The sequence below is a fragment of the Dendrobates tinctorius genome, unplaced genomic scaffold, assembly GCF_039654945.1.
Source record: "Dendrobates tinctorius isolate UK_male_01 unplaced genomic scaffold, ASM3965494v1 ptg000028l, whole genome shotgun sequence".
Classification (NCBI taxonomy): domain Eukaryota; kingdom Metazoa; phylum Chordata; class Amphibia; order Anura; family Dendrobatidae; genus Dendrobates; species Dendrobates tinctorius.
This window is the reverse complement of record NW_027361696.1, coordinates 11,778,748-11,797,849: the sequence shown is the minus strand read 5'-3', so window position 1 is coordinate 11,797,849 and position 19,102 is coordinate 11,778,748. Positions and strand designations below refer to the sequence as shown.

The 19,102-nt window shown below is 45.8% G+C and overlaps 1 protein-coding gene across 6 annotated transcripts in view; it reads right to left on the bottom strand.

Annotated features, from left to right (window-relative positions):
• The window catches only part of HSPG2 (heparan sulfate proteoglycan 2), a 296,550-nt gene that overhangs the window by 113,684 nt on the left and 163,764 nt on the right, over positions 1 to 19,102 (bottom strand). For 4 of the 6 annotated variants that reach the window (XM_073570126.1, XM_073570127.1, XM_073570128.1 and 1 more), the window contains 2 exons: positions 18,830 to 19,021; positions 16,323 to 16,424 (listed from right to left, as the gene is read on the bottom strand). In XM_073570126.1, coding sequence (XP_073426227.1) covers positions 16,323 to 16,424; positions 18,830 to 19,021 — 294 coding nt within the window. The remainder of the gene's footprint in view (positions 1 to 16,322; positions 16,425 to 18,829; positions 19,022 to 19,102) is intronic. The other 2 variants (XM_073570129.1, XM_073570130.1) reach the window with 1 other exon arrangement.

Genomic DNA, 19,102 nt, shown 5'->3' with positions numbered 1-19,102 from the left:
GGTACTCACCGGTGTGGGACAATGAGCATCTGCCGGAACTTAATAAACTGCGTCAAATGGGCAATTGGAAGGCGAAAGGAGTGAGATATGTGTGCCAGCTGCAGAGTGGAATGGACCTGAAGACCTTTGAGACATTGAGAGAGGAATTTGATTTGCCTTCGGTATGGGGGTTTCAATACTGTATGCTTCGACATGTTTGGAGGGCACAGGGTAGATTGGGAGCCATGACGGTTCAGGGCGACATTGTACTAGACTTTGTGTGTATGAAGGGAGGGACGAGGGGAGTTATATCGAGCATATATCATGATCTACTACACTCCTATCTGGGGGACAATCACCTCACTGCAAAGAGTAAATGGGAAAGGGAGGTGGGTACCCCCACAACAGAACAATGGGAGGCTATTCTTGAATATGTCCCGAAGATCTCTCTAAGCGAGCAGGCACGGCTCTTCCAATTATATGTAATACATAGAACATACAAAACACCTCTGGTCCTATTCAAGGCGGGCTTGAGGGGAGACTCTAGCTGCCCTAGATGTGGCACAGACCAGGCCGGACTGTTACACATGCTATGGTCGTGTCCGCGGCTGGTGGCATACTGGCTGGTCGTTATCATCAAAATTGAGAGAGCTTATGCATGTACGCTCGACAGGAATCCAGTGCTGTGTTTTGGGGGAGGTGGATGGGATACCTGTGTCACAACATTACAAGGTGAATCCTCACGGATATTTTTTTCGGACTCACTGTGCGCTGCTTGACAAAGTTCAGTAGTACAGCATGAAGGGTTTTAACAGTTTAATTCCCAACGCGTTTCGAAGTTTCTAATACTTCTTCCTCAGGGGATAGTCATGTCATCCCCTGAGGAAGAAGTATTAGAAACTTCGAAACGCGTTGGGAATTAAACTGTTAAAACCCTTCATGCTGTACTACTGCTTTGTCAAGCAGCGCACAGTGAGTCCGAAAAAAATATCCATGAGGATTTACATTGGCGGTCACAGAGTGGACCTTCGGGCGTGCAGCAGCTGACAGTCGATTATATGCTTTTATCTCCCCTGGAAAAGGTGAGTGAACTTCCTACCATTTATTCTCAATACCACCCAGATAAGACCCTATTGCGCCCTTTTTTTCCTTCAGCTTCTTTTATATTAACATTACAAGGTGGCAATAGCGAGGTTGCTGTATGTGGCACGCAAACTAATAGCACGAAAATGGAAGGATTCGGAACCCCCCACTAGGAGGGAATTTATTGCTCAGACACGTACGGTAATGCATTTAGAGGAAAGCATTTACAGGCGAAGGCATGGTGAAAGAACTTTCGAAAAAATATGGTCCGCCTGGATGGCGGTGATATGATTGCTAAGACTCTCAAGTATACCCGGCATAAGGAGTATTGGGGGAGGGGGGATGGCTTTGATTGTATTACTACAAGATATGTGAATTGTTACATGTATATTGATATCCACTGTTTATTGTTTAAAATCTTTTGAAACCTAAATAAAAATAACTGGTTTAAAAAAAAAAAAAAAAAAAAAACACAGCAGCCTCAACACCAGCTGCAGCAGGAGGAGGAGCTAACAAAGCTCCCTTGTCGGTTCCCTTGCCTGTCATAGAAATCCCCTTTGAGAGGATTGCTATAGACCTGGTAGGTGCTCTCGCTAAATCTGCACACTGCCGTCAGTACATCTTAGAGGTCATGGACTACGTGACCCAGTACCCGGAAGGAGTACCCGAGGAACTCTTCAGCTAAGAGTATCACCCGGGAGCTTGTCCATATCTTTGCCTGGACCAATTAGCCCAAGGAGATTTTGATGGGCCTAGGGATTCCATTTATGAGTAAGGTGATGCGGGAGCTGTATAGAGTCCTCCAGATTGCCCAGTTACGAACCTCCGTTTACCATCTGCAGACTGATGGACTGGTGGAGCGCTTCAACAAGACCTTGAAGGCCATGCTCAAGAGGGTCGTTGAGAAGGACGGTTGGGACTGGGATTATCTGCTTCCGTTCCTACTCTTCTCTATCAGAGAAGTCCTACAGGCTTCCACTGGCGTCTCGCAGTTCGAGCTCCTGTATGGTCGACTGGACATCGCCAAGGGCTACTGGACATCGCCAAGGAAACCTGGGAAGCCAAGGTCACACCGCATCGTAGTGTCATTGAGCATGTCGCCCAGCTGCAAGAAAGGATATCTTACGTAATGCTTATCGTAAGGGAACATCTTCTCCAGGCGCAGGAGGCCCAAGCGAGGGTATACAATCGATCAGCGAGGCTAAGGCAATTCTAACCTGGGGACCACGTGTTAGTACTTATCCTCTACGGTGGAGAGCAAATTCTTGGCAAAGTGGCAAGGCCCGTATGAGATCATAGAAAAACTTGGTGACGTGAATTATAAGGTACACCAGTTCGGTCGTACAAAGTCGCACCAGGTATACTATGTGAATCTACGCAAACCTTGGCAGGACCGTGAACCGCTGGAAGCTCCTTGCCTGGGGGCCCGTCCCTAAGCCAAGGTTGAGGAGGTCGTGATTGCTGAGACGTTAACGCCGGCCCAGAAGAAACAAAGTTGAGAATTGCTGCAGAACAGCGACGTGTTCTTGGGAGTTGCCACAAGCCCTACAGAATCCCCAAAGCACGCTGGGAGATAATCTCCAAGGAGGTGAAGAGAATGCTGGACCTCCAAGTGATAGCGGAATCAAGAAGTGGCAGGTAAAGCCCCATTGTCCTTGGACCGAATCCCAATGGAGAGTGGCGGTTTTGTAACGATTACCGCAGGCTCATTGAGGTGTCACGTTTCGATGTGTACCCGATGCACCACATAGATAAACTCATTGAGTGACTGGGGCCCGCAAGGTACATCACCACCCACGACCTGGCAAAGGGGTACTGGCAGATTCCCATGTCCCAGTGCGCCAAGGAGCAAATGGTCTTCTCGACGCCGGATGGGTGTTTCCAGGACACCAGAATGCCCTTCGGACTGCAGAGAGCCCCAGCTACCTTCCAGTGGGCGATGGATCGAATCCTGGCTCCACATAAGAAATATGTCGCAGCCTACTTGGATGACATTGTCATTTTCTGCCCTAACTGGAGTTCGCACCTGCCAAAGGTACAAGCGATCCTCGATGCATTGAGGAAAGCAGGATTTACCATAAATCCCATGTAGTGTACCATAGGGAAGGAAGAGACCAGATACTTAGGCTAAATTATCAGGAGAGGTGAAATCAAGCACCAGTTAAATACGGTAATATAGAGGCATTCCCGAAGTGGCCACAATCGCTATCCAAGAAACAAGTGAGGGCGTTTCTTGGGATTGTGGGGTATGACCGGCGTTTTATCCCGAACTTTGCCATAATTGCCGCACCGTTAAAGGACCTCCTTCTGGGCACCAAGTCAACGATAGTGAAATGGATTCCTGACACAAAGATGGCGTTTCAAGACCTCAACCAGGCTCTGTGCAAGCATCCGGTTCTGGTCGCACCAGACTTTAGCAAATAATTTGTGGTCCAGACCAATGCTTCAGAGGTTGGGTTGGGAGCCGTGCTGTCAAAGGAAATCAATAGAGAAGAGCATCCCATCCTATACCCGAGCCGGAAAATCTCATCTTGCGAGAACTACACAATAGTGGAGGAGTGCTTGATAAAATGGGCCTCAGACACCCTGAAGTACTACTTGATAGGCCGTAGGTTTAATTTAGTGTCAGATCATGCCCCTCTGCGATGGTTGAGAGAGAAGGGTAAGAATGCCAGGGGGACTAGGTGGTTCTTAGCCCTTCAGAACTTCACTTTCCACGTACAGTATATTCCAGGGAGGTTACATGGCAACGTGGATGCTCTCTCCCGAATTCCCCGCTTAGTGACTGAAGGTGACAAAACCCCCGGCTTTGGACAGACGGGGGGGAATGTGTAACAGAGTCACTGGCAGTGTATTAAAGAAGATACTTGTCAATGCATATACTACAGTCAGTGAGGTAGAAACAGATTGTTTTTGCCTCAAGCACGATGAGAGGGTTAATGTTAAAGTCACAATGGGCTGGTTTTATGTGAGCACCCATAGAGTAGGTGGGAGGGTGCTCACCGTATCCCCTCTTGCAGAGCTGACACCGGAATGTGTACTAGCAGGACCTGCGGTGATGTCACAATCATGTGATCATCACATGGTCCTGGTTAAATAACTGGACATGTGAGACAGTCTGTGTGGTGTATTGGGAGAAGAAGCAATCGTGGCTCCAGAAGGAGCGGAGAACATAGCCAAGTGTCTGCAGGTAGAACCTGCAGAGAAAAGGACTCTGATGAACTTTGTTTTGTTTTCCGTTAAGCCAGGAAGGCTCTGCTTTTGTTTTCCTGAACCCTGCTTTGGTCTGTGCTGACTTTAATAAACCAGCAAGTGTTTCACAATCAAAGTGCTCCTACGTCAACCTGAAGAAGCAGCTAAGCGTGTTGACAACTTACAAAGTGCACAAGCATCATCATTCTCACACACAGGAACAAAAGCACAAGTATCATCACTCTCATGCACAGGAACAAGCATCATCACTCTCACGCACAGGAACAAGCATCATCACTTTCATGCACAGGAAAAAGAGCACAAACATCATCACCAATACATACAGGAACAAGCGCACAAGCATCATCACTCTGATGTACAAGAACAAGCGCACAAGCATCATCACTCTCACGCACAGGAACAAGAGCACAAGCATCATCACTCTCACGCACTGGAACAAGCGCACAAGCATCATCACTCTCAAGCACAGGAACAAGCGCACAAGCATCATCACTCTCACGCACAGCAACAAGCGCACAAACATCATCACTCTCACGCACAGGAACAAGCGCTCAAGCATCATCACCAATACACACAAGAACAAGAGCACAAGCATCATCACTCTCACGCACAGGAACAAGTGCACAAGCATTATCACTCTCACGTACAGGAACAAGCAATTAAGCATCATCACTCTCACGCACAGCAACAAGCGCACAAACATCATCACTCTCACGCACAGGAACAAGCGCACAAGCATCATCATCAATACACACAAGAACAAGAGCACAAGCATCATCACTCTCACGTACAGGAACAAGCAATTAAGCATCATCACTCTCACGCACAGCAACAAGCGCACAAACATCATCACTCTCACGTACAGGAACAAGCGCACAAGCATCATCACTCTCACGCACAGGAACAAGCAATCAAGCATCATCGCTCTCACGTACAGGAACAAGCGAAGCATCTATATGCTGAGAGAAAAAGAAACATGACAAAGAATCAGGGACCACCATACAAATGGCAATTAGAAATAAATATAATGATTTTATTTACTTTTTTAACCATAAACTTTTATTAATTTTAAATAAAGTCATATTTAACAACCATTTAGCCTCCAGTCATTGTGCATTGTTACAGAAATTTCCACAACACATTAATCGGCTAAATATAATAATTTAACATAGCTAATTATAGGAAAAAGAAGGGAAAGGGCCTTAAGGGGTGATGACAATAGATCATTATACCCATATATTACCATTAATAGCTCTATTACATCTCTATGACCACAGTGTTTAATCTGAAAGTTTGCCAGCTGTCCCATTTCCTGATATATGATGTTGTATTATTGGTGGATGAAGCAATCATCTTGTCTGATAAGCAATTGTCATTTACCAATGCTACAATCTCAGACAATGACGGACATTTGGGTTTTTTCAATATCCAGGTCAATGGCCAGAAGCGCCTGCTCTCTCCCAATTTTCATTGGGATGCCAATAATTTGAGGCCCTAGGTGGGAGATTGCGTTCCAGAGCTGCTTTACTTTATGGCCGTCCCACCAGACATGTAACATATCGGCGTTGGAGACTCCGCACCTCCAGCACACATCTGGGGAGCTGCGGTAGATCTTAGACAATCTGTACTGTGTGAAGTACCACCTGTACAGCAGCTTTCTGGCGTTCTCCAGGTGATTGGTGCACTTAGAGTGTGTCCCTATCATTGAGAAGGACGTCCGCCACTGACCCGGGGTGATCCTGCATTGCAGATCTGTCTCCCATTTGTGGAGATACGAGTCCAGAGAGGGGAACGTCTCCTCCAGCATATGGTTGTAGTTTACAGAGAGCACTCTTATTTGCTGCGCTGGGGTGAGGAGCATTATTTATAGTTTGGAGAGTTGTGAAAATATTATATATTTTTTTTCCCCTGTAGAAAATGTCTTATTTGTAAATTTTTATAATGATCTTTACGTGGAAGATATTTCTCTCTGATCATAAAGCAGGATAACAATATTCTTTCCTCATACATATCCCCAATCAGTAGGACTCCCGGGGATTTCCAGTTACTAATCTGGAGGTCTGGAATACATCGCTCCAAAGTCTCTATGGGGGCTCTAGAGAGCTCCAATAGTATGCAGTTTATTGATCAGAATGCTCCACACTCCCAGCGCCACTTCCACCGTTGATGGCAAACACAATTTTTTATCATTGCCTATCATTGCCTGGATTAGGCCCGGTAATGATACATGAGTAAAAAAAACGATGCAACATTTGGGGATTTTATGAGATGTTTCTCGATTTCTATGCAATGTCTGCTATCCTTAACATTCCACATCAAACTCAGTTGTTCAAATATGGCTGCCCTCTAATACCTGGAAGCCCAGACCTCCCTCTTTTATTGGGATATACACTCACTGGCCACTTTATTAGGTACACCTGTCCAACTGTGTGTTAAGACTTAATTTCTAATCAGCCAATCACATGGCGGCAACTCAGTGCATTTAGGCATGTAGACATGGTCAAGACAATCTCCTGCAGTTCAAACCGAGCATCAGTATGGGGAAGAAAGGTGATTTGAGTGCCTTTGAACGTGGCATGATTGTTGGTGCCAGAAGGGCTGGTCTGAGTATTTCAGAAACTGCTGATCTACTGGGATTTTCACGCACAACCATCTCTAGGGTTTACAGAGAATGGTCCGAAAAAGAAAAAAAATCCAGTGAGCGGCAGTTCTGTGGCCGGAAATGCCTTGTTGATGCCAGAGGTCAGAGGAGAATGGGCAGACTGGTTCGAGCTGATAGAAAGGCAACAGTGACTCAAATTGCCACCCGTTACAACCAAGGTAGGCAGAAGAGCATCTCTGAACGCACAGTGCGTCGAACTTTGAGGCAGATGGGCTACAGCAGCAGAAGACCACACCGGGTACCACTCCTCTCAGCTAAGAACAGGAAACTGAGGCTACAATTTGCACAAGCTCATCGAAATTGGACAGTAGAAGATTGGAAAAACGTTGCCTGGTCTGATGAGTCTCGATTTCTGCTGCGACATTCGGATGGTAGGGTCAGAATTTGGCGTAAACAACATGAAAGCATGGATCCATCCTGCCTTGTATCAACGGTTCAGGCTGGTGGTGGTGGTGTCATGGTGTGGGGAATTTTTTCTTGGCACTCTTTGGGCCCCTTGGTACCAATTGAGCATCGTTGCAACGCCACAGCCTACCTGAGTATTGTTGCTGACCATGTCCATCCCTTTATGACCACAATGTACCCAACATCTGATGGCTACTTTCAGCAGGATAATGCGCCATGTCATAAAGCTCGAATCATCTCAGATTGGTTTCTTGAACATGACAATGAGTTCACTGTACTCAAATGGCCTCCTCAGTCACCAGATCTCAATCCAATAGAGCATCTTTGGGATGTGGTGGAACGGGAGATTCGCATCAGGGATGTGCAGCCGACAAATCTGCGCCAACTGTGTGATGCCATCATGTCAATATGGTCCAAAATCTCTGAGGAATGCTTCCAGCACCTTGTTGAATCTCTGCCACGAAGAATTGAGGCAGTTCTGAAGGCAAAAGGGGGTCCAACCCGTTACTAGCATGGTGTACCTAATAAAGTGGCCAGTGAGTGTATAGTATATCTGCTTTAACTCTGTGCTGTTTTTCCTGCCATATGTATTTTCATATGATTGTTTGTAACTCTGAATATTTTCATGGGGACTGTGATAGGGAGGTTGCGGAATACGTACAATATCTGGGGGGATTGTGATCATTTTTACGGACGCTATTCTTCCTAACCAGGACTTGTCGTGTTGTCTCATGAGCAGCATGTCGCCTTTGATCTTTTGTCTCAGAGCTTCATAATTTAGTGAGAGCGTTCTATCTACTGAGGACGCCAAGCGGATTTCAAGATATGTTATATTTTCAGTAACTCACCTAAAGGGGTACTTAGCTTTAAGGTATACAGGGTACAGAACGGAGGGTGTTAGATTCAGAATTTGGGGATATTTAATTGACAGTATGATACTCGTGAAAATGAGTCTATCATTTCCATTACTCTGTTGAGCGACTCTTCGGGATTGGTAAGGGATAAAATAATGTCGTCCGTGAATAGCCCAATTTTGTGCGCTACATTACCAATTTTAAAACCGGTTATTCCAGGATGTGATCCAATTTTTTCAGAAAATGGTTCGATTACTAGCGCGAATATTAGGGGACAGAGTGGGCACCCGTGCCTCATTCCATTAGTGATATCAAATGTATCTGACATCATTCCCGAAATGAGAACTGAGGCCGACAGGTTAGAATATAGAAGGGTGATCGCCAGGACTATATTACCGTCAAACCCAAATCTGGACAGCGCTTCGAACAAAAACCCCCAATGCTCCCGATCGGACGCCTTTTCAGCATCCAACGAGAGTAGCATAGAAGGGGTGCGCCCCCCTGGCTATATGGATGATATCGATCATCCTCCTCGTACCATCCAGGGTCTGTCTAGACTTAACATATCCCACTTGGTCTTTATGCACTAAGGCCGGGATTATTTCTGAGATCCTATTAGCTAGGATTTTGGAATAAATGTTAAGGTCTGTATTCAGTAATGAAATTAGCCTAAAATTGCCGGTTCGATCAGGGGTTTTCCCTGGTTTGGGGAGGGGTATAATTGTTGCCTGTATCATCTCTTTTGTAATTTTTCTGGTTTGCATAAAATTTTGGAAAATTGCCGTCATGTGAGAGATTAGTATGTCTTGAAATGTTATGAAGTATTCGCTCGTTTGTCAGTCAGGGCCAGGGGACTTGTTGTCTTTCGTTCCTCTAATTGTTTGCTGTGTTTTTGCTTGGGATATTGGTTGGTTTAGTATATGTAATGCTTCCTCTGGTATCTTAGGAAGTTTTACGCTCTCTAAGAACTGATTTATTAGTTGGGAGTGGGTTGTGGTATTGCAGTATTTTCCTGTAGGTTATAGAGGGAGGAATAGTAATGAGATAAGGTGTTAGCGATTTCCTTGGGGTTATATATTATTTTTTTTGGTCGTCCTGTATGTGGGATAACCTTAGTTTGGTCATTTTGGCTTTAATTTTGTTGGCTACAATTTTGCCCGCTTTGTTTCCCTGCCAGTAATATTTGGCTTTACTGTTCTGTAGATTGTGCTCGTATTTGTGTTGGCGCAGTTGGTATAGTTCTTACATTAGTTTCTGTAGTTCTTGGAGAATTGTGTTTGGGGGCTGTATTTGTGCACCTCTTCTAGTGCGGTTATATTTTAATTAGTTTCCTCTATTTTTTTATTTTGGGCGCTATTTGGAGCATTTACCCCGGATGTCGGCCTTGTGAGTGCACCATGCTGTAGATACGGACACATCAGGTGTGTTATTAATTGCAAAGAATTCTGTTAGTACGTCCTGTAGTCGGGGCCTAATTATATGGGATGTAATTAGAGAAGCTATATACCCTCCATGGGGAATATGTCAGGTAGTTATATCCCTCGATAATTTGGCAGGAGACGGGCCGTGCTCCGACCAGGTGATGCTCCCTATCATGGCCGTTTGGATGTCTTGTAATAACCATTTATCTGTGACCATTAGATCAATCCTGGAGTAACCTCTATGTGAGTGTGTGTAGAAGGTGTAATCCCGTTCAGAGGCTGCAGAACCCACCAGACATCATAGAGTTCTTCCGCTAGGAGGGTCTGAGAGAGTCAGCGGGTATTTTCTTTTGAGGGAGTACCGATTTATCAATGTTGGGACAAGGGATGATGTTAAAGTCCCCGCAAATTAACAGGGCGTCTTTTTTAACCTTTGTTACTACCGCTAGGGTGTCCTTAAGAAATAGGATCTGCTTGGAATTAGGGGCGTAAATGGAGAAAATTGTGTAGGTTTTGTTATTTATGGTGCAGACTAGGATGACGTACCTGCCCTCGTCATCCACTACGCTGGTGATTAGCTGGAAGGCGACGGTGTTCTTTATCACAATTACTACTCCTCTCTTTTATCAATTGCATGGGAAGTTCCCATTCTGCAGTCTGTGGGCATCAGTGCTATTTAGGTGGGTTTCCTGAACGCATAATACGTCGGCTTTTAGGGATTGCGCCTCTTTCTATAACAGGGATCTTTTAAACGGATTATTCAGTCCTTTTACATTAGTGCTGGAAACGTGAATAACATATACAAATTACACATAAAATCTATATGTCACTACTAGACAATTAGGAAAAAAGGGAAATAACAAAAAACAACTTTTAAATTTGTGAATAACTAACAGTTTCAAGAAATAGAGTTCGGTTCTAAGTGAACCTCCTGGATTTGCTCCGCTCTCCAGTATATAGTGGGTGGTATTGAGAGAAACAAAAAATTCTCCTCTCATGCCTCCGCAAACCGTGATGAAAAGAATGTCCTATCTTCTACATTTTTGCTCATGTCCACTCCATCATCAGGGTGGGCGGCTTCTTCTTTGGTGAGGAGCTGGTATTCTCGTCCACCGTCGCCATCGACCACTTCTGCAGCAGAGTCATGGCCTCTCAGGAGGGAGTCAAGATCTGTGTGGCTCCATTCTGGGTAGCCCCACTTGTACACGATCCCATTGTCCCGTAGGATCTTGGTTGCTGTGGAGAATTCCCGCCTTCTGTTCAGGGTGACGGCGGAGGTCGGTGAACACCAGCATGCTCTTAAACCTCTCTGGGAGCTCCGGTCCGCTCGCCGAAGCTTTGCTGATAGCTTCATTGCAATGATAAAAACTTGAAGCCTGGCAATTAAATCCCTGGACGCAGAGGTGGGGGCACCTTTGGGTTTGGGGATCCTGTGCGCTTTGTCTATTATGAGGTCGCGCTGCTTCGTCTCGGGGATTAATGCGGTAAAGAAATCCGTTAGGAACTTCAATGCTTCCGCAGCAACGCTCTCTGGTATTCCCCTGAAGCGCAGATTGTTGCGTCTGGAGCGGTTCTCCAGCTTCAATTTTAGGACTGCGATTTCCTCATCTGCCTCCTTATGAGCGTCCACTAAGTGGTTGTGGGCTGTGGTGAACTCCTCCAGCTTCTCCTCAATATGGGCTGTTCTGTCCCCTATATGCCCAATGTCTTTCTGTAGTGCAGTGAAGGCTGAGGTGATGTCGCTATGTATAGCCTGCTTTAGATCTCCTAGCAGGGACTTTAGTGTGGCCTCTGTGATGGGATGGAGCTGTGCCATGTGTCAAGTGCATATACTTGCGGTTTGGTGCCTTGTTTCCCCGGGCTCCTGGGCGATCTGACTGATCTCTCCTGTGTCTGCTCTGCTGTGGTGACGCTCCTCTCCGGTGAGGTCTGACCCGGTGTCAGAAAATCCGACCCCCCAGAGCACTCCATACTGCTGCCGGCCGCATGGTGAATGCTGTGGCGGATATCTTGATTTTTCAAAGACCGGTATCCTGCCCGGCACTGCTCCCCTGCTCCTGGCGACGTGCCCCATCAATGCCCGGACAGTGCCTGAGGACGTGGTGAGCGATAGTGCGGGCTTTCCCCGCTGCTGCCTGCTGCTTTGATCCGCGGTGGCCTGCTGGAGCACGGAGCTAGCGCTGCTTGTGCCTGCTCAACTTCTCATCCGCACACGCCCCCCAATAATTTTATTAAAGTGTACAAAAACACAACAAACCACACAAAATATACAATAAATGGCCCTTACGACAAAGAATTAAATCTAATGATAGCAAGTGTAACCAACAAGCCTCAAATAGACATGTTACTAGTAATAGAAATATACTGTTATTACTCAGATCAAAAAGTGGACTTGAGAGTTGCTGCACATTTAGACTCCCCTCTAACTCCTAAAGAATCTTATTCCAAAATAGCAACATACAGTCATATGTAAAAGTTTGGGCACCCCTATTAATGTTAACCTTTTTTCTTTATAACAATTTTGTTTTTTGCAACAGCTATTTCAGTTTCATATATCTAATAACTGATGGACTCAGTTATATTTCTGGATTCAAATGAGGTTTATTGTACTAACAGAAAATGTGCAATCTGCATTTAAACAAAATTTGACCGGTGCAAAAGTATGGGCACCCTTATCATTTTCTTGATTTGAACACTCCTAACTACTTTTTACTGACTTCCTGAAGCACTAAATTGGTTTTGTAACCTCATTGAGCTTTGAACTTCATAGCCAGGTGTATCAAATCATGAGAAAAGGTATTTAAAGTGGCCACTTGCAAGTAGTTCTCCTATTTGATTCTCCTATGAAGAGTGGCATCATGGGCTCCTCAAAACAACTCTCAAATGATCTGAAAACAAAGATTATTCAACATAGCTTTTCAGGGGAAGGATACAAAAAGTTGTCTCAGAGATTTAACCAGTCAGTTTCCACTGTGAGGAACATAGTAAGGAAATGGAAGAACACAGGTACAGTTCTTGTTAAGCCCAGAAGTGGCAGGCCAAGAAAAATATCAGAAAGGCAGAGAAGAAGAATGGTGAGAACAGTCAAGGACAATCCACAGACCACCTCCAAAGACCGGCAGCATCATCTTGCTGCAGATGGTGTCACTGTGCATCGGTCAACAATACAGCGCATGCATAACGCCTTTTTGTATGACCAAACAACTCAATCTTTGTTTCATCAGTTCACAGGACCTTCTTCCAAAATGTAACTGGCTTGTCCAAATGTGCTTTTGCATACCTCAGGCGACTCTGTTTGTGGCGTGCTTGCAGAAACGGCTTCTTTCGCATCACTCTCCCATACAGCTTCTCCTTGTGCAAAGTGCGCTGTATTGTTGACCGATGCACAGTGACACCATCTGCAGCAAGATGATGCTGCAGGTCTTTGGAGGTGGTCTGTGGATTGTCCTTGACTGTTCTCACCATTCTTCTTCTCTGCCTTTCTGATATTTTTCTTGGCCTGCCACTTCTGGGCTTAACAAGAACTGTACCTGTGTTCTTCCATTTCCTTACTATGTTCCTCACAGTGGAAACTGACTGGTTAAATCTCTGAGACAACTTTTTGTATCCTTCCCCTGAAAAGCTATGTTGAATAATCTTTGTTTTCAGATCATTTGAGAGTTGTTTTGAGGAGCCCATGATGCCACTCTTCATAGGAGAATCAAATAGGAGAACTACTTGCAAGTGGCCACTTTAAATACCTTTTCTCATGATTTGATACACCTGGCTATGAAGTTCAAAGCTCAATGAGGTTACAAAACCAATTTAGTGCTTCAGGAAGTCAGTAAAAAGTAGTTAGGAGTGTTCAAATCAAGAAAATGATAAGGGTGCCCATACTTTTGCACCGGTCAAATTTTGTTTAAATGCAGATTGCACATTTTCTGTTAGTACAATAAACCTCATTTGAATCCAGAAATATAACTGAGTCCATCAGTTATTAGATATATGAAACTGAAATACCTGTTGCAAAAAACAAAATTGTTATAAAGAAAGAAGGTTAACATTAATAGGGGTGCCCAAACTTTTACATATGACTGTAATTATTAAGGTTGAAGGAAGACTTTGAGTCCATCTTGTTCAACCCATATCCTATCATAACCTGCCCTGAAACATAATTATACATCTTGTTCGTTCTACCCAAGTGAATGACCTTACATTTATCCCCATTAAAGCTCATTTGCCATTTATCAGCCCAAGCTTCTAGTTTACAGAAATCCTCCTGTAATATAAAATTGTCCTCCTCTGTATTGATTACCCTGCAGAGTTTAGTGTCATCTGCAAATATTGAAATTATACTCTGTATGCCCCCTACAAGGTCATTAACCTCTTTCTGCCATCGGACGTACTATCCCGTCCATGTGACCTGGGACTTAATTCTCATGGACGGGATAGTACAGCATAGCGATCAGCAGCGCCCCCGGGGGGAGCGCCACTGATCGCGGCCGGGTATCAGCTGATTATCACAGCTGACACCTAGCACTATGTGTCATGGGCGGTCACGGACCACCCCCGGCACGTTAACCCCTGGCACACTACTCTCTATGACCCCTACAAAGTCATTAATATGTTAAAAAGAAGCGGGCCCAATACGGACCCCTGTGGTACCCCACTGCTAACCGTGACCCAGTCCGAGTGTGCTCCATTAATATCCACCCTTTGTTTCCTATCCCTGAGCCAGCTCTTAACCCACTTACAAATATTTTCCCCTATGCTCATTGTTCTCATTTTATGTATCAACTTATTGTGTGGCACCGTATCAAAAGCTTTTTAAAAGTCCATGTACACCACGTCCACTGCGTTTCCTTGGTCCAATCCGGATCTAACCTCTTCATAAAAGCTTATCAGATTAGTCTGACTGGAACGGTCCCTTGTAAACCCATGTTGATATTGGGTCATGAGGTTATTCTTCTTCAGATACTCCAGTATAGTATGTCTTAGAAAACCCTCCAGGATTTTACCCACAGTTGAGGTTAAACTTACTGGCCTATAATTTCCAAGTACAGTTTTTGTCCCCTTTTTGAATATTGGCACCACATTTGCTATACGCCAGTCCTGTGGTACAGAACCGTTTATTATGGAATCTTTAAAGAATAAAAATAATGGTCTATCTATGACTGTACTTAATTCCTGCAGTACTCGGGGGTGTATCCCATCCGGGCCCGGGGATTTGTCAATTTTAGTGATTTTTAGACGCCGCCATACTTCCTGCAGGACTAAGCAGGTGACATTTAATGGAGAAATTTTTTTGTCACTGATCATGTTGTCCGTCATGGGATTTTCTTGTGTAAATACTGTTGAAAAAAAAGTCATTTAGCATATTGGCTTTTTCCTCATCCTCATCAAAATGGCAGTGAAAGCCTAGCTCCAAAATAAGTAAGTGTCTGTGTACGTCAAGTTCTGTAAATTCTTCATGATCCAAATCTTACAGAAAAAAGAAATGTCTAATCTAACAGACGTAAAGAACCAACTAAACAAATAACCTGGAGCAGGAATTAAGGGGGAGAAAGGAGGATGAATGAAGTCATGGTGTACCAAAAAACTACAAACTCTCTAGATGGAAGCAGGGTGATAAGGCCCTAGACCATTTGTTATGAGGCACACAGGGCTGAGAACAGCTTACTTGCAGTGCTACGTAATACCTATAGCTCAAGACCAGCTTTTTGATGCATCAAAAAGCTGGTCTTAAGCTGTAGGTATTTACATGTGGACCTTTGCAGTGTCACCATTATGTAGCACTGCAGGTACTCAAGTCCACTTTTTGATCTGAGTAACAACAGTATATTTCTATTACTATCACCATGTCTATTTGAGGCTTATTGGTTACACTTGCTATCATTAGATTTAATTCTTTGTCGTCTGGGCCATTTGTTGTCATGGATGTATATTCATCATATTGTTTTTAAATGTTTTTATATTTTGTGTGGTTTGTTGTGTTTTTGTACACTTTAATAAAATTATTATAATAATTTCTAATTGCCATTTGTATGGTGGGTCCTGATTTTGTGGCATGTTTCTTTTTCTCTCAGAGTATAGTAAATTTTTTCACATATCTCAGGTTGATCACTTCCTTGCTTTATATTATATTTAATTAATTGATGGTGCCCTCCTATTGGTTTGTTCGAAGCGCACAAGCATCATCACTCTCACGCACAGGAACAAGCGCACAAGCATCATCACCAATACACACCGGAACAAGTGCACAAGCATCATCACTCTCATGTACAGGAACAAGCGCACAAGCATCATCACTCTCACACATAGGAGCAAGTCCAGGAGCATCGTCACCATCACACAGAGGAGCAAATGTGTGAGCATCATCATCACTCTCACATACAGGAACAAGTGCACAAGCATCATCACGTCACACATAGGAACAAGCGCAGGAGCACCGTCACCATCACACACAGGAGCAAGTGCACAAGCATCATGTCATCATCACCATCATACACAGGAGTAGCAGTCACGAGAGAGCAAAGAGCATGATCGTCATGGACAAGCTGGGGTCAGCGGCTCAGCAGGTGGAAGAGGAATGTGAATCTCACAAGCCCTGCATGATATTTGCAGTGTGGTGAGGGCCGGAGAGATGGTGGGACACATTGTGTCATCTCTTCTGGACTACACTTAGGCATGCTCAGCAAGGAAACGCAGTCCCATGTAAGCCGCTACCTGGGCTTGTCGTCGAGAGCGATGCTGAACGTCATGGCTTTCTTCTAGGTGTCCGGCAGCGACTCTTCTGCGCATTTCCTCTTCAGTCAGTGATGATTCGTTCTGCTGGATGTACAGGATGGTTATCTATATCAACCCATGCATCGCGGACCCAAATCTATAAAGCATCTAGCATGCCTTGCAGAGAGGCCAGGATCAACCCATGATCCCATGTGGACCACAACCACAGTACAGCATCAGGTATACTGGGGTGGGGTCAGTACAGCATTAAGTACACTGGGGTGCAATCAGTACAGCATTGGGGACATTGGGGTGCGATCAGTACAGCATGAGGTACACTGGGGTGCGATCAGTACAGCATGGGGTACACTGGGGTGCGATCAGTACAGCATCGGGTACACTGGGGTGCGATCAGTACAGCATCGGGTACACTGGGGTGGGATGAGCACAGCATCGGGAACACTGGGGTGCGATCAGTACAGCATCGGGTACACTGGGGTGTGATCAGTACCGCATTGGGTACACTGGGGTGCAATCAGTACAGAATAGGGTACACTGGGGTGCGATCAGTACAGCATCGGGTACACTGGGGTGGGATGAACACAGCATCGGGAACACTGGGGTGCGATCAGTACAGAATAGGGTACACTGGGGTGCGATCAGTACAGCATCAGGTACACTGGGGTGGGATCAGTACTGTTAGGCGTCAGGTTTCTGTGTCTGCTCTGCAGGAATCCAGAGCCTCACATTCTGCGGTCTCCTGCTGTCTTTCTACTGCAGAGGAGATTACTTTGCAGCAGACCGCTCCAGAGACTAAGTCCCTCTATGCTCCTACTGGGCATGCTCACGAGACGATCTCCCATTGGAGATCGGGAGTCATGTGCCCAGGTCCTGTTCCAGATCTCATTGGTCCATCTCGGAGATCTGGAAGGTCCCGCACGTCTATAGAAAGTGAGCATGGCCGTTCCGCCATGCGCTAGTATAGACTATACTGCTATGTGTGAATGGTGACGGATGTATGATTCTGGTGACTGAGTCATTATAAAACCCCTTCCCTCTGATATTACGTATGTGGATAGGGAATTAGTTTAGCAGTCAGCGCCAGTCAGTGGCAAGCCTTAGGCCACTGTGAACACCGCACCTCTACGCTAGCGTCCAACATTGCGCGTGCTTTCTAGCTTTGTCGTCGAGCGGCAGTGTCCTGCGCCGCGCTGCAGTTGCAGCCCTTCTTGGCGCTCGCAGCAGTGACGCCGCACACACGGTAGGTCTAGATGGACGCAGCTCCTCTGTCTTAGGTCCTGCTCCTGTGACCAGATACCGTGTGTGCATTTACCTGAGGCCTGTGTCACTAACAGGTTCAGCGTTTTTGTATGTTTATGTTGCGGCGCCTCTGTGTGTGAACAGAGCCTGCTCTGCGCATTTCGGGTGAAGTTGAACCCGTGCGCATTATACCGCCATATTGCTCCTCTGTCATTACCTAGCAGCGGTGTAACACCTACTGCACGGTGGACCCCGAGCGGCGAACGAACTTTATTATTTATTTTTATTTATTGTGTTCCGCCGTTCCTAACAAGTACAGCATCAGGTACACTGGGGTGGGCTCAGTACAGCATCGGGTACACTGGGGTGCTGGGATCAGTACAGCATCAGGTACACTGGGGTGCGATCAGTATAGCATCGGGTACACTAGGGTGAGCTCAGTACAGCATCGTACACTGGGGTGGGATCAGTAGAGCATCGTACACTGGGGTGGGATCAGTACAGTATCAGGTGCACTAGGATGCGATCAGGAGCATTAAGCTGATGACGTACATTCTAGTGGATTAGGATCATGAACATTTATCCACATGCAGTGATTACACCGTAACACAAACACACACTATATGCCACACAGCCATGCATTGCACGGCTAATACCTTGTGCGCTCGTCGCATGCGAGCAAAGAACATCTCCCTCTGGGTATAGAAAAGAGAGAAGAGGAGGTTAGCCCGCGTCACAACAGGCCCGAGCCGGGGTCACATAGACCCGGCCCCGTGTCACATAAGCCCGGTCCGGGATAACATTGGCCTGGGGTACAGACGAGCAGAGCAGAGGCAGAAGGGTCCAGAAGGTGACGTCATCTCACATATCTGGTTCTCTGTTCGCACCCCTATCCACTCTCAGCACTAGCAGCCATACTTCTAATCAGACGATCGTGATCTGACACCAACACAGGAGGTAAGAAGTCGCGTCATCACCAATCAAAGACATCAGAGGCAGGCACATTAACGGGGTCACTGTAGTTGTAGTCTGTTCAGCCCACAGCTTCTTGCCACGTCCTATCCCCTGACACCGACTGCTCGGGGGTCATCCCTCTGGCCCTTTCTTAGGATGTGAGCTTGCTGTCTGGAGGCTGCTCATTATTAATGGCCATTGTGCTGCTTTTATCACCTGCTCTGTTCACTTCCCAGTAGAACAAGGGGTCTCCAAAGTACAGCTCCCCCATAGTCAGATCCGTAAGTCATTACCTTATCCCCCTGGTAGTTCTCTGGGAGCTGCCAGTAAAAGGACTCCTGTCCCAGCTGGTCAAACTGTCGATACGAGAGCTGCGGCCCCTGAACGGACATCTCCACCACGAATCCAGAGGTGATTCGGACGTTGTGCTGGCGATTCACCAAGGCAAAGTTCTGGAAGTTTCCTGGCAGGAAAGGGCTGGTGACCTGGAAGAGAAAAAAGAGAGGTCACTCAGGGCTCCCCGAGATGTACAACTCCCAACATCCAGACACCATGGGTCACGTCTC